Consider the following 15,593-nt stretch of genomic DNA (forward strand, 5'->3'; position numbering starts at 1 on the left):
CATTTCTATGTATCTTCACATGGCCTTCTCTTACCGGGGGAGGCGGCTGGCGTCCAGCTCTCTCCAGACTCTCCATCTTGACTCCTCCTTACTACTTCCTATTTCCTCCTTGTCTCCTAGTCCCTCCTATCTTCCTTTCCTATTGGCCAACAGTGCTTTATTATTAACCAGTATGAGAAACATATATAGAATGACATCTCCCATCATCTCCTCTTTTCTGTCTAAAATAACATGAAGGGTTTTAACCTTAACATAGCAAAATATATCACATAACAGTTATCAAATAATCACAGTTAACACTATTTAGTCCATTAACATTTAGCAAGATTTGAAGAAAATATTCCATCATCTATCCTATCTTTGTGTGTCTAAAGTAACTTATCTTTAATACTAAGGAAAACTATAACTATAACTATCTGTCTTCAACTCCTTCAAAGACCACAGAAGGATAATATATAAGCTCTAGAAATGACAGAGACATCTTGCCTTTTCAGTCACCCGAAGTTCTTCTGTAATCTTCCATCTTCAGCCCATAGGCCATAGTGTGTCTGACAGACTCTCCAGTAAAGCAGAAAACTTTAAACTGTCTTCTTTATTGGCAGTTTGTCAGTCACTTTTCTCCGTGTCCTGCATACTGTCTCGAAGACTCTTCCATGAAGCAGGATCTCTGTAGCAATGTCCATCTTGAATCAGGAGTCACTTCCCTGTGGGTCCTGCATGTCCAGTTTATACATCACAAAGTCAAACAGTCCAGACAAGAGCAGTATCTTGTCCAAATGGCTAGTCTTGCCATATTGGAAGCAAACTTCATAATGCATTTCTTCGATGTCCATCTTCCTTTCTGGTGCAGGTGGTATTGCTAAGAGCAATTATGTGTCACTGTCACAAAAACCCTAAACCACTTTAAATGCCATATTCTGTAGGTCTTTGAAAGTTTTGAAGAATTCCTATCTATCTTAAATACTTCTCTGTGTATCTTGAAAAACCTAACAAACTTAACTCTAAGCTTTGACTATCATAGGTAATTATCTATAATCTGTACTACATTATACATTACATTTCTAAATGAGTTATACAAACAAGAGGAGAAATATACATATGACAAAATTGACCTTAAATTGTATCAATAAATGAAAATCCATTCCAAAACAAAGTAATCATATCAATACCATAATTCCCTTTTTACCTTTAAAAATAATTGGCTGCGATCATTATCCATTTATAACCAAGTCCATTTAAATGAAACCAAACATTTATAAACAATATTTGGGAATTTGGGCGTCGTTCTTTCCAAACTACTTCCTGCTGATAGGGGGCGCTGTCATGGGGGAATCCTAAGAAATCCTGGTTGTAGTCTTGGAGGCTGCTTTGAATGTTGAATGTTGGATCACCAGCGACTCTGTTTCAGGGGGCCTGGCTTGATCAAACCACATTAGTCTGGAAGGAATCCACAGCTTTTTATTTTCTGTGGAAACAAAAATAGAAATCCTTTTCCCCAGTAACTTGTCCTTGAACTTAAATTTTTGAGTCAAAGCATTTTTAAAATATACAAATTGAATTAATCCAGCAGCATTTCCTTTATCAGTTGTTGTTATTTTCTCAGCAGTCAAACAATGCAGAGACAACACAATAGCATACAGTAACCAGATTCTCTCTGAGCTTTTCATCTTTATGTGGCTTTATTATTACTCTATTTTACTTTTATTTTTTTATTTTTTGACATAGGGTTTCACTGTGTAACTCTTATCTGTCCTGGAATTTACTCTGCATACCAGGTTTACTTTGCAAATCACAGAGATCTGCTTGCCTCTGTCTCCTGAGTGCAGGGATTAAAGGCGTGTGCTACAACACCCAGTTCCTCTTTGTCTCTTTAAAACCATTTTTCTTTTCATGTCTACGTATATTTTAAAACACACTGTAAACCTTTAGAGGTTTTTCTTAATATGAATCTGTCTTTACTGTAAATCTTTATCTTTGTCTGGCCACAAGTCTTTTATCTGGTAAACAACAACTTTGCTAAAATGAAAGTCATAGCTGTGTCAGCCACGGTTTACCAAGGATGGTGGCGGGTACTTTTACCGCCAGCACGGAAAGCTGTGCTCACCAACTTGGTCTGCGCTGCCACCCAGAAAGCATGCTGCCGGCTTGGAGATGTGGTCACTGCCATTGCCATCTCTCATACACACCAATAAACTGTTAGCAGAGTTATTTAAAAACTGTGCGGTTTTTTGCCGTTTATGCTGAGTCAGGAACCTTCCCTTAAAGGAGCCGCACGAATATCTGCTTGTCTCTAGCAAGTCAGAGTCCAACCGAGAAAAATGCTGTTACCAAGAAACCTTGCTTATTTCTGTTCTTTTGTTTCTACAACCCTTTTTTAAGCTTTTGTTAAATTTTAAGTGGAAGTTCTTATTAACCACGTGGGCGCCATTTGTAACGAGAAGAGGTTTTTCCTCCCGCCGCCAGGTCTAGTCCTGCTGCTGCGCCACCAGCCCGCCATTTGTAATGAGTACGGTGTGTTATTTGGGGCTGGTGGCGTGGTAGCAGGACAAGACCGGGCAGCAGGCGGAAAAACCGTACTCGTTACATGGAGGTATCACCATCCCTGACTTCAAGCTTTATTATAGAGCTATAGTCCTGAAAACAGCTTGATATTAATGCAAAAATAGAGAGGTAGACCAATGGAATGAAATTATAATCCCTGACATTAACCCACACGGTTTATGCTGGAGAGGATATGGAGAAAGGGAAACACTCCTCCATTGCTGGTGGGAGTGAAAACTTGTATAGAACTTTTGGAAATCAGTATGGTGGTTCCTCAGGAAATGAGGATCATTCTACATCAAGATCCCGCAATTCCACTCACAACACATAACCAAAGGATGCACCTACATGAAATAAGAAATAAGGATATCTGTTCAACTATATTCATAGTAGCATTATTTGTAATAGCCAGAATCTAGAAGCAACCTAATACCCCTCAACTGAAGAATGGATGCAAAAAATGTATTATATTTACACAATGGTGTACTTCTCAGTGGGGGGGGGGGTGGAATCTTGAAAGTCTCAAGCAAATGGATAGAACTAGAAGAAACCACCATAGGTAAAGTAACCCAGTAACAAAAAGATAACTGTGGTATGTACTCACTCATAAATGTATTTAAGACATAGAGGAAAGGATCACCAACCTACAATCCACAAAGCCAGAAAAGGTAGGAAACAAGGAGGACACTTAGAAAGTCATACATTGTGTCCCAGAGAAGTAAAAAGGGACAAGATATCATGAGCAAATTGGGAGCATGGGGGGAGGGGAGAGGGAGTTTAGAGAAACAGAAAGGCAGAACAGGAGGGGAGAGGAGGACATGAGAGAACAGGATGATAAGGTCAAGGGGAGAAAAGAAGAGAGAAAGAAAACAGATACCATAATAGATGGAGTGATTATATGTTTAAGAGAAATATGGCACTGGGATATGTCCAGAGATTTACAAGGATGACCCCAAGTAACAATCTAAGCAATAGTGGAGAGGCTAGTCCAAATGCCCTACCCCAATAATGAGATAAAATACTACCTTATATGTCTTCCAAGAGCCTTCATCCAGTAGCTGATGGAAGCAGAAGCAGACACTCACAGGTAACACTGAGGCAAACTCCTAGTATAAAGTTGCAGAGAGGGAGGATTTATGAGCAACGGGCTCAAGACCATGGTGGAGAAAACCACAGAAACTGCTAACCTTAACAAGGGGGGGGGGGAGCTCATGGACTCCAGTCAGATAGTTGGGAAACCAGGATAGGAAGGATCCTGGCCCTCTAAATATGGGTGTTAGGAGGACTAGGCAGTCTAAGGGGGTCATGGTAGTGAATGTATCTCTACTTTGCGAATAAGCACTAGGAGCCCATAACAATACACTGATATTCTCTCAATCTATAACCATGGGAGAGGGCCTAGGCCCTGCTCAATATGCTATGACTGATTTGGAAGATGCCCCAGGGAAGGCCTCAAGCTCCCTGTGGAGTAGAAAGAGGATGGGATAGATGAGCTGATAGGAGAGGAGATGGTAAAGGAACTGAGATTGACATGTAAAACAAGCTTGCTTCAAATTGAAATGAAAATTATTATGAAAAAGAAAGCAAGTCCCAAAGTTCAACCATCTCTGTTCTCTCATATGAAAAATCTGGAGGTCTGAAGGATTAGAATCATAAATGATAGGACACTAAAGGCATGGATAGGAGATTAGTCTCCTGGGATGGTCCACAGACTACTCTTGAGGGGAATGATCACCTGTTGACTTACAGACATTCCAGAGTGTGCTGCATAGAGTTCTAGTTGCTTCAGGACTCGGAATCCTTTATCCCTGGGATCCTCATTAACCAACAAGTATGAAAAAGGTTCAAAGGCCTAAAGTGCTACCCAAACAGGTTTTGGCAAGGAAAGACATCACTGTGGGGCACATGAGGAAAACTAGTCATGAAAGCCATCAGGCAGGTGGATTGTATCTGTGTGTTGGATGGTAACAACTGAGAGCTCCTATCTAGAAAGAGTGGCTTTCTGTTGATGGGAGATGTCTTTCTATAAATGGTTATAATGAATTGGTTATAATGAATAAAGCACTGTTGGCCAATACAAACGTATTGTGGGCTGGACTAGGAGATAAGGAGGATTCTGGAAGTAGTAAGGAGGAATCAACATAGAGAGACTGGAGAGAGAACACCGGCCCCTCTCTCTAGTAGAAATACTTAGATTAATATAAATGGTTAATCATTAAGACAGAGCTAGACAATAAGATATTCATACCTGACCAATAGCATTGTATCAAATACAAATTATCTGTGTGTTATTTGGGGCTGGCATGGCGGTGGGACTGGCGGTGGGGGAAAACTACTTGTAACATTCTGTAGTACCTTTACCATTGGTGTCCTTAAAATGAAAGCTCTCCCTTCAAAATACCAAACATCTCAGTGACCCACCTAGAGTCCTAAGCCTTCTTCTGATGGCCAAAATGAAAAGAAATCAATCAGTCAGACCAGGGATGTCAATCTGGACTCTTCTGATTGGTCAGATCAAAGTCATGTGACCTGTGCCTGGACTGCAGGTGGAGATCCTGTTGGAACAGGGTGAGTGCAACACGTTAATACTCTGTGTCTTGTTTTCATTATCCGTCATCTAGGGCAAACCTCCTTCAGTTCACTGCCTTGTGTCTACAAAAGAATTCATGAAAGCATTTCTCATGACCAGGACTGTGTTCATGGTGGACATAGACTCTATTCTGAAAGTCAGGTTTAAAGTTTACCCTCTGTTTCAAGTCCATCCTTCATGAATGTTCCTTCAGTTCAATCCCTGACCCTGTCGAGATGGAAAAAGCACAGAATTGGTACAATTCTACCTCAAATATTTGGAGGTATTTACATTGATGCTATAAAGTTCTTGCAGCCAGGCATGGCAGTACACGTGTATGATCTCAGACCTCAGGAGGAAAGACAGGTGTGGATCTCTGTGAGTTGGAGAACTGACTGTTCTACGTAGAGAGGCTAAGGATAGCCATGGAATATAGTGATATCCTTTCTTTGAACATAAAATATAAGATGAGCATTCATGAAATTTCCCTGTCTCATTTCCTGAATTCAGCCATTTCACGCCCTGGCATCACTGATCTGCAACAGAACAAAGTCCTTTCCAGGGTTGATTCCCACAAACTCAAAATTGCTCTCACCCACTAAGCAAGCTGCTACTTGTTCTGTGTACATGGGATCCACTAGATGGATCATGTACTAGAAAGTAACTGATGGCAAAAGTTTGCTGTCATCCTGCTAGGACAAATATCATCCAATGAATTCAATATGCACCAGTGTTTGAGATAAGCCCAGGGCCTGCTGGTTAGAATACAAGCTGGGTTCCAAGTTCAAGAAGAAGATAGCACCTCTCTTTCCACACCACTCTAGTGTCTGAGTCTGCCATTGCTCTTCATTCAAGCAATCAATGTTAAGATTCCCTAGGGACCTCAGACAGTGGAACCAGGATGTATCCCTGGTGCACAAAAGGACCTTGCGAACACATCCCCCATGGAGGGATAACTGCCTTAACCTAGAGATAGGAGAGAAGCCCTAGTCCCTACTTCAAATGACCTATCAAATGACTCCACCTGGATGACATTGCCCTACATATGGAATTGGTGTGGGGGGGATGAGAGGAGAGGGTAGTCAGGGTGCATGTGAGAGGACAGAGAGGGTAAAATGGAGGGAGGGAGGAAAAGAGGGAGGGAGAGGGAACTGGGATCGACATGTAAAACAATAAATTAAATAAAAAAAAGGAAAAGAAAAAAAGCCTTGCCGTTTTTTTTCCCCATTTATGCTGAGTCAGGAAATCTCCCTTAAAGAAGCCACACAAGTCTCTGCTTGTCTCTAGCAAAACAGAGTTTAACTGAGAAACATGCTGCTATCAAGAAGCCTTGCTCATCTTTGTTCTTTTGTTTCTAAAACCATTTCTTTAGCTTTTCTCAGTTTTAAGTGAAAGTTCTTATCAGCCATGTTGTGGTGCCATATGTTAGGAGTAGGTTTTCCCTGCCGGCCTGGACCCCCACCACAGCCCCAGCCCCAGCCCCAAATAACACACAGAGATGATGTATTTGATATAATGCTGTTGGCCAGAAACTGGTTTCTTATCAGCTATCTCAGTCTTGATTATTGACCCATTTCTATTGATCTGAGTGTCTCAGATCACGTGGTCTCATCATGCCGGAGAGTGGGCTGGTGTTCTCTCTCCAGTCTCTCCATGTTGACCCCTCCCTACCACTTCCTCTTTCCTCCTTGTCTCCTAGTCCCTCCTATCTTCCTTTCCTATTGGCCAACAGTGCTTTATTCATTGACCACTATGACAAACATATTTACTCCCATCAGGCACACACCTTTAATTCCAGCACTCAGGAGGCAGAGGCAAGCAGATCTCTGTGATTTCAAAGTAAACCTGGTATACAGAGTTAATTCAAGGACAGATAAAGGTTATACAGAGAAACTCTGTCTCAAAAAATGAAAAAATAAAAGTAGAAGAAATAGAGTAATAAAAAAGCCACATAAAGATGGAAAGCACAGAAAGAATCTGGATACTGTACGGTATTATATTGTCTTTGTATCATTTTACTGCCAAGGAAATAACAACAACGGTGAAAAGAAATGCTGCTGGATTAATCCAATTTATGTATTTTAAAAATGCTTTGACTCAAAAATTTAAGTCTAAGGACAGAAAATAAAAAGCTGTGGATTTCTTCCAGACTAACATGGTTTGATCAAGCCAGACCCCCTGAAACAGAGTCGCAGGTGATCAAACATTCAAAATAGTTTGGACAAAGCAGCCTTACAGACTACAGTCAAGAATTCTGCCTCTTCTTAGGATCCCCCATGACAGTGCCTCCTGCCAGTAGGAAGTAGTTTGGAAAGAACAACGGCCAAATTCCAAAATATTGTTTATAAATTTTTTTATTTAAATTGGGTTGGTTATAAATGGTAAATGACCACAACCAATCTTTTTTTTAAAGGTAAAAAGGGGATTATGGTATAGATATGAACAATTTGTTTTGGAATGGATTTTCATTTATTGATACAATTTAAAGTCGATTTTTTGATATGTATATTTCTCCTCTTGTTTAGATATTGTGTTTATATAGCTCATTCAGAAATGTAATGTATAATGTAGTACAAATTATAGATAATTACCTATGATAGTCAAAACTTAGAGTTAAGTTAGGTTTTCAAGATACACAGAGATGTATTTGAGATGGATAGGCATTCTTCAAACCCTTCAAAGACCTACATAATGTGGCATTTAAAATGGTTTAGGGTTTTTCTTTACAGTGAGACATAAATGCTCCTGGCAATGCCACCTGTGTCAGAAAGGGAGATGGACATCTAAGAAACGTGTTATACAATTTACTTCCAATATGGCAAGACTAGCCATTTGGACAAGATACTGCTCTTGTCTGGACTGTTTGACTTCATGCTGTATAAACTGGACATGCAGGACCCACAGGAAAGTGACTGCAGACACAAGATGGACATTGCTACAAGGTTCCTGCTTCATAGAAGCTTCTGTCAGACAGTCTGCAAGGCACAGAGAAAGGTGACTGACAAACTGTCAATACAGGTGGACAGTTTAAAGTTTCCTGGTTTGCTGAGGAGTCTGCCAAACACACTATGGCCTATAGACTGAAGATGGAACATTACAGGAGAACTTCGGGTGACTGACCAGGCAGTGAGTTGTCTCAGTCATTTCTAGAGTTTATGTATTATCCTTCTGTGGTCTTTCATGGAGTTGAAGACAGATAGTTACGATTATAGTTAGAATAAAAGATAAGTTACATATAAAACTTTAGACACACAAAGATAGGATAGATGATAGAATATTTTCTTTAAATCTTACTAAATGTTAATGACTAAATATTGTTAACTGTGATTCTTATTTGATAACTGTTGTGCGATATATTTTGCTATGCTAAGGTTAAAACCGTTCTTTTTATTTAGATAGAAAAGAGGAGAAAATGAGGGATGTCATTCTGTAAATATGTTTCTCTTATTGGTTGGTGAATAAAGCACTGTTAGCCTATAGGAGGGCAAGATAGGTGGAACTGGAAGACAAGGAGGATTCCAGGAAGTGATAGGGAGGAGTCATCATGGAGAGACTTGAGAGAGCAGAATGCTGGCCCCTCTCTCTCTCTCTGGTAGGATGGACCAGTGGAAATACTTAGATTAATAGAAATTGGTTAATATTTAAGGCAGCACTAGCCAATAAGCAATGATAATAACAGGCCAACAACTTTGTATCAAAAAAAAAAAAAAAAAAAAAAAAAAAAAAAAAGATTCCTGAGGTGTTGGTGAAGCAGACATAAGTCAATTCATCTGTAATTTTCTCCTCAAGACCTGGCTTCTGAATCCACACCTCTATCAAAAAGGATACTTACTGTTCTCAGTCTACCTTTGCATGATGAATCACAGATTAGGGCACTGGATTCCCAATACAGTTAGGTTCCCCTTAACAACTCAGTGAGCTGCTCCCTACCTGAAGGTGTCCTGGAAAACAGTTCAGACATCACACTCACCTCTGCTTCACACTTAACCCATGGCTCTTACCAAGGGCTACACCATAATCAAAGATTCCATGAAATCATGACTACTGTGGTCATCATTGGTCATAGGGAAATCATGGCTGTGGGACATGTGAAGGTAGAACTCAGCGTCAGACTTGGCAATGTCTACTTACCACATGACTTTGGAGCAGAACCAGGTTAATGTAAAGTAAAAAGTAAGTTATAAATACCTTCATGAGATGGGGAAATGATGTCAGAATCTTGAATCAGGTGATCAGAAGGAAGTGTGAATGAAGGAGGCTATGAGAAAAAAGACATAGAGGTCTTCAGATCCTTTAAAAAAGGACATGAGGGGACACCAGTGAATGACAGAGCCAACCTTCTCTATTGCCACACTCTCCAACAGTAGCCCAGGAGATTAAGCCCATCCTAAAGAGTTCACACTTATGCAGTTTGACATGAGCCAGAAATTTGGGTACAGGGTTTACATCTTCATGCTTTTGATAAAACAGAGGTCACACTCTGCTAGCAGGACACTTTTGCTACATATTTACTTATTGAAAACCCCTGCCACAGCAAACTTCCTTTTTTTCTGATTTTTTTGGGATAAGATCCTCAGAACAGACTTGTTCACTGTTTCTACAGGTCTCCTCATTTCCTCTTTATCCTCTCCACCTCCCTTTGCCCTGCTCCTGCCCAGCACCTCCCTTATGCCATTTAACACTGGTTTTGCACTTCCTGAATCACTTCCTAAAGACAATCAGAAAACAATTAGGAGGGGACGGAGTGACTAAAGAGGATTGATGCTGGAGAGCTGAGTCAAGTCTGCCGTCTTCACAGAAGTAACTCTATTTGATGCTGTGGAAGACATTTCCTTCACGTCCATGAAAACAGGGAAGTAGATCTTAACTGGCTACAAGCTACATGTGACTATTTAGGTATGTACAACAATATGACAGGGTGGCAGTGACAGGAATGCTTTGGGAGTATGGTAACTGAGGCTGAATTGATGGATGATGGATACTAAATCCTCTAGCCCTTACATATTGCTGCACAATAAAAAGAATTGTGACATAATTCCTTGTTATTGCACAGCATGACAGTATGTTAAGTGGGACATTTCACTTGCTCCAACTAAGCACCAAAATAATAATGGAAGCACCCCATTTGGTGACTGGCAGACAGGACAGAGAAGATGGGACTCCACTGGCCAAGACCTGCCCTTTACTCCAACAATATCCTAGCTCAGTGGGTAATAACAAGATGACATTTCCAAGGCAGCATCCTTTTGTGTACCTTACATGCTAGGATGATCAGAGAAGTTCCTGTAAACCTAATTGCTGGCTGTTCCTACTCTCTGTCCCAATATGGACTTCACGGGATGCTTGTTCCTCACATAGCTTGTACAGAAACTCTGTCACAGGTCTACACATATCTCTTTCATAGCACTTGTTGATAGCAAGTTCTCCATGACAGATTGTATTCATTACTCTACACTGCCCCACATTTCCCTTTTTCCTACTTCAATCCCAATTAGGAACCATCTCTCCCTCACCCAGATGACTTACACAGGTCTTGCTGTACTTTCTAAAACAGAGTCACAGAATATGTTGGAGTAGATAAAGTGACCAAAATGATGAGCAGCCTAGACTGGTACAGAAGGCACTCCTGGATGTAGAAGCAGCCATTTGCCATGCCGTCTGTAGGTCCTAAAAGAAAAAAGCTAGGGAGATAGGGTCACTGGGTAAACGTGCCTAATGAGCACGTCTGGGTACAACAACAACTGCTGGTGCAGGAGGAAGCTGAAGGAGAAGCAAACATGCACATCACACAATAGCACGAGGATGGATGCAGGAGCCTGGTGACTTGGATAGCTCGGTGTTGACATTCTGCAGATCTGTACATCCATCCATCCTGGTTCCCTTCTGAGCAGTCACTCCTCACCAGAGTTGGTGTTCTACTAGGCCATTTCGTTTTCCACACTTCAAAGCAGAAGGAAACATGAAAGCATCTCTATTAGCAACTTGGACAGAACAAGGTTTGGTACCAACTTTTCCACTATTCTGAAACTTTGTCCACATTAGCCAAAACTGCACCTTTCCTTCCCACCTGGCACTTCCCATTCTATGCTATCTGATATTGGATCTATGTTCTCAGAATTTACATGAACAGAAAGCTGTGGCATTTTGCCTCTAATGTACCAGACATTTTAAATTCTGTGCCCTCTCAGTGGATACAACTGTCATTTAACATGACAGTAAAATAATATCTTGAAAATACAATGGAGGAATTCATCTGGGTGACCAAACCTACTTCTCTGCATGTAAAACTCCATGGTCCCTCCTTCCTCTGAAGCCCCAGAAACAAGGGGTCGAGGCTCACCTGGGGGTGGGCAGGCAGCAGCAACAGCAGCAGCACAGCACCCTCAGTGCATTGGAAACGTGCTTCCTCATCAGTTTCCAGCCCCTGAATGGCCTGGTGCCAGATGTTGTGTTTGCCACCTGGGACAGGTCACTCTGAATGTCGGACCCCATGGATGGCTCCTCTATGGAGAAGCCCATGTTCTCAAACCCAGTGGCTGTTTCATCCAGGGATGGTTCAGTAGAAGAGACACTGACAGGAAGAATGTCAGCTGAGTTCCTGTTGACTGCAATGTCCCTTGTTGCAGTATTGGTGATATCAGCCATTGAACTATCTCTTTCTGGGACTTTAATATCAGGACAGGGCATCAGCTCCAGGCAGGGGAGTCTCCTGACCATGGGGGAGCTTCTGCATCCCTTGCCTGTTCCATCCTCATGTGCTTTGTGAAAATGATTTTCCACAGCAGGAATAGCTGGTTCACTAGCTCTCTTCAAGGGCCGAGGGAGGCTGAGAAGACCTGAAGAGACCATGTTTATCCGGGACTTATCTTGTAGATGGCTATGCCCACAGCTCAGTTTGAATTTGAGGATATTTATGGTAGCTGTTACATTATTTGGTTGCCGGTGCTTTAGGGATGATACAATCTCTTTACACGTATAGCCCATGCTGCACATAGTCTCCACGACCCTGGGAAGGATTTCTTTAGTGTCGGGTGGTACGTGTTCTGGAATGTGGCCCAGCCATGGTCGTTCCACAAGCTGACGTATTGTTATTCTGTACCAGGTGGGGACCATGAGTAAACGTGCCAGGATGATGTGGCACGATTTTGATAGGTGGTGGGGAATGGGACACATTGTGGTGGTGATGAGCCGGTGCAAACCATCAGGGGTGATTTCGACATATGGGAAGTGCCCTGTTACCAGGACGTAGAGAACGACACCCAGGCTCCACATGTCACCTGCCATTCCATCATAGGGTTTCCTTGCCAAGATCTCTGGGGCCCAATAGAGTAAGGAACCACAGATCTCCTCCAACATCTGCCCCTCGGTGACTTTAGTTGCCATACCAAAGTCACACAGCTTGGCGTTTCCTGCTGCGTCCAGTAAGATGTTTTCTAATTTTATATCACGGTGCACGATGTGTCTTTGGTGGAGGAAGTACACTGCTGACACGACCTGCTGGAAAAGCGGTCTAGCCTCCTCCTCCTCTAGACAGCCCGCTGCCCTGACGCAGCTCTCCAGATCTATGCCTGCCACATATTCCATGATCATGTAAGTGGTCGTCAGTGTGTCGATCATGTGAAAAAATCGAACGATGTTCCTGTGTTCTACAGACTGAAGGATGTTTACTTCACTGCTGATGTCAGCCACACTGTTGATGCTTTTCTCCAGGACCTTGACAGCCACTCGTGTATGTGTGGGAAGGTGGCAGGCCAGCTTCACCTCCCCAAATGAACCAGAACCTAAAGATAGTAACATCTTGAAATCCTTTTCAAGAATGTCCTCTTCCATGTGGCTGGCCATGGTGTTATGCTCAATTCCAACCACTTGATCTCCTCAGAAATTTCAGAGGCACACAGTGCTAAAAAAAAAAAATAATGTAAGTTTAAGGGGAATGTTTATAGTTTTGAATTCTCTGAATGAAATGTGTGATATCCTAATGATGATCTCCAGTGATATAAAAATACTTGAAGAACGGAAACCCACAGCAGTAGATGGGGATCAAAGAAGGTTCTGTTGGAGTCAGTAAAGTGGGCGTGCAAAGCACATGCTGAGATCCCTGAGACAATGAGCTAGTTCTTTTCATGGATGTGCCACAATGCAAACTGCTCAATCAAGCTCATCAACGGAGATCAGATACAGATTACGTTATAGAACTATTGATGTTTACCTGATAGAATTACACTCCAGAGGGCATTTCTGATATGGTACAGTACTTATGTATCAGTACACTAGGAAATGTGGTAGGAATTCCTACACAGGTATAAATATTGACTTAAGGTAAATTGAAAACATTTAAACACATGAGTCAAAGCTAATAATTTTGGACATGCAACAAGAAGTTCTCCAAACATGGCAGAGCCCAAATATCATGGATTCTGTGGATTTTTCAGTACTTTCTAGAAATAGGAGGACCAGTGATAGATAATAAATGAAGATAGAGGAAGCAAAGGAACACACCCAAACTCTTCCCTGTGCCACTCTTACCCTGCTGATCCCAGAAACAAATAAGTTCAATGAATACAGCAAGATTAACATCCTTTACTTGGTGAACACACATGAGAAAAATCTTTGATGAGAGTTCTGGATACTTCACATCCATTTCAGCAACACAATCAAGAGCCTTTCCTTCACAGGGAAAACAGACTCACACAGCAGTTTAAGAAGAAAATATAACAAGCAAATAGAACATCAGCAGAGACTGTGGGGAAGAGCCCACACTCAGTACAGTGACTAGGAACTGTTGTGTTGTAGGAGAGAGATAACACTAGGTACAAGTTTTCCTGAAACAAAGCTGTTGAACGAACAGAATTAAGATCTACTTGGTCTCTTCTGTGTCTGGAGGAATGAGGGTGTCTGTGCATTTATAAACGTCATAATATCAGTCAAAACAATGGGGGAGCATGTAAATTTTACACTGACATCAATATACAAACAGGCCTGTATGAAAGCTATAATGCAATTACTTATTTGTAATATATAATATAATATATATATATATATATGTTTAGATAACATGTTACTCATTAAATAATTGTGATTTTGAAAATAATATTGTTACACATTTTATTATAATATACATAATAATCATTAGTATAATAAAAATATATACTACACCTAGTACATATTATGTGTACTATATAATTATTTTGTTAAAAACTATTAAAAAGTTTGTAAGATAAAACAAATGACAGAGAAATGAAATACTGAATTTCTAAAAATTAAAATTAGGTATTCTTTAATTATGAATGTATAAATAGAAGCACAGATTAAGTCTAGAATAAAGACAAAATTTAAAGATAATCTCATTGCATCTTTTTTTTTTTTTTTGCTGTGTTTAGGTGCCATCTTTAGGGAGCCTGATTTTTTTCTAAAGGGAAACAGAGGAGCATTAGGTCTGTAGAACACAGGAGATGGGGGAGGGCAAGTAGGAGCATTGGAGGGAGGGAACTTCAGCCAGGATGTACTTATGAAAGAAGAATAAATAAAAATGAAAAACATGAATATAAATATGAAACAGCAAATCTAAATTCCAGGATTCATAAACAACAACCTGGAAAGCAACCGCCAGTGACAATGATCCCAAAGTCATTCAGTACTTCTGAAACCAAGGGAAGGTACAAGTTCAAGTTCTTTTCCTAAAGGAAATATTACCCTAATTTTCAAACCATACAAGACATGTTAAAAAGATCTTATTTTCAGGTAATATCCTTGACTAACATGTTGAAAATCCTCAGTGACAATCATAGATTGTGCACATAAAATTCAACACCAAATTAATAAGACCATAACTAATGATCAAGGTATCTTTAACCAAGAACAAAACATTCATTAATGTACACAAATTGTTAAAGCATAGCATGTACACATCACTGAGGTAAGTCCTATATATAATCAGAAATCAGTGGAAGGCAATGCCTTCTTCAGAGAAAAGCTTGGAACTAGAAAAGTGTTACTACACACATGCAGTTCCACAAACACTGGTGTCACATTTTGTTTCCCATTGGTCACAAGCAGGCAAGGGGATAGATAAGCTTTATATAGTGTGGGTGGGAAGGGAAATATAGCAGCTGAATATGATCATATTAGAGTAAAGCAATATATCAAAGTTATGATCAAATTTCTCATTCTATACAGTTAATGAATACTGCTAAATTTCTAAAATATACAAGAACAAGGGGATGAAATGACAAACATGTTGAAACCCAAACCAATTATGTAAATAAAAAAGTACATGTCAAACGCCAAAGCCAAAAGCACACTAACAATTGGGAAATACACTCACTATGTCCAGATCCAACAGGTTGGGAAAAAGGCCAAGGGTATGGCAAACTACTGAGTCCAACTGCTCTCCCAAGAACCAACTGCTTCTCTGAAGTACAAACAAAGCCCAGTCTCAGGCACAGCCTTTTTATTGGCTAGGGGCTAGCAAACATCACAAGGA

The 15,593-nt window shown here is 40.7% G+C and overlaps 1 protein-coding gene across 1 annotated transcript; it reads right to left on the bottom strand.

Moving 5' to 3' along the window:
* Nucleotides 1-11,446: 11,446 nt before the first annotated feature.
* Nucleotides 11,447-12,952, bottom strand: LOC127238285 (putative sperm motility kinase W). The gene has a single exon (XM_051206834.1). It carries the CDS (start codon nucleotides 12,950-12,952, stop codon nucleotides 11,447-11,449), a length of 1,506 nt encoding a protein of 501 aa, XP_051062791.1.
* Between the last annotated feature and the right edge of the window lie 2,641 nt (nucleotides 12,953-15,593).

Source organism: Phodopus roborovskii, unplaced genomic scaffold (assembly GCF_943737965.1).
Source record: "Phodopus roborovskii unplaced genomic scaffold, PHOROB, whole genome shotgun sequence".
Lineage (NCBI taxonomy): Eukaryota > Metazoa > Chordata > Mammalia > Rodentia > Cricetidae > Phodopus > Phodopus roborovskii.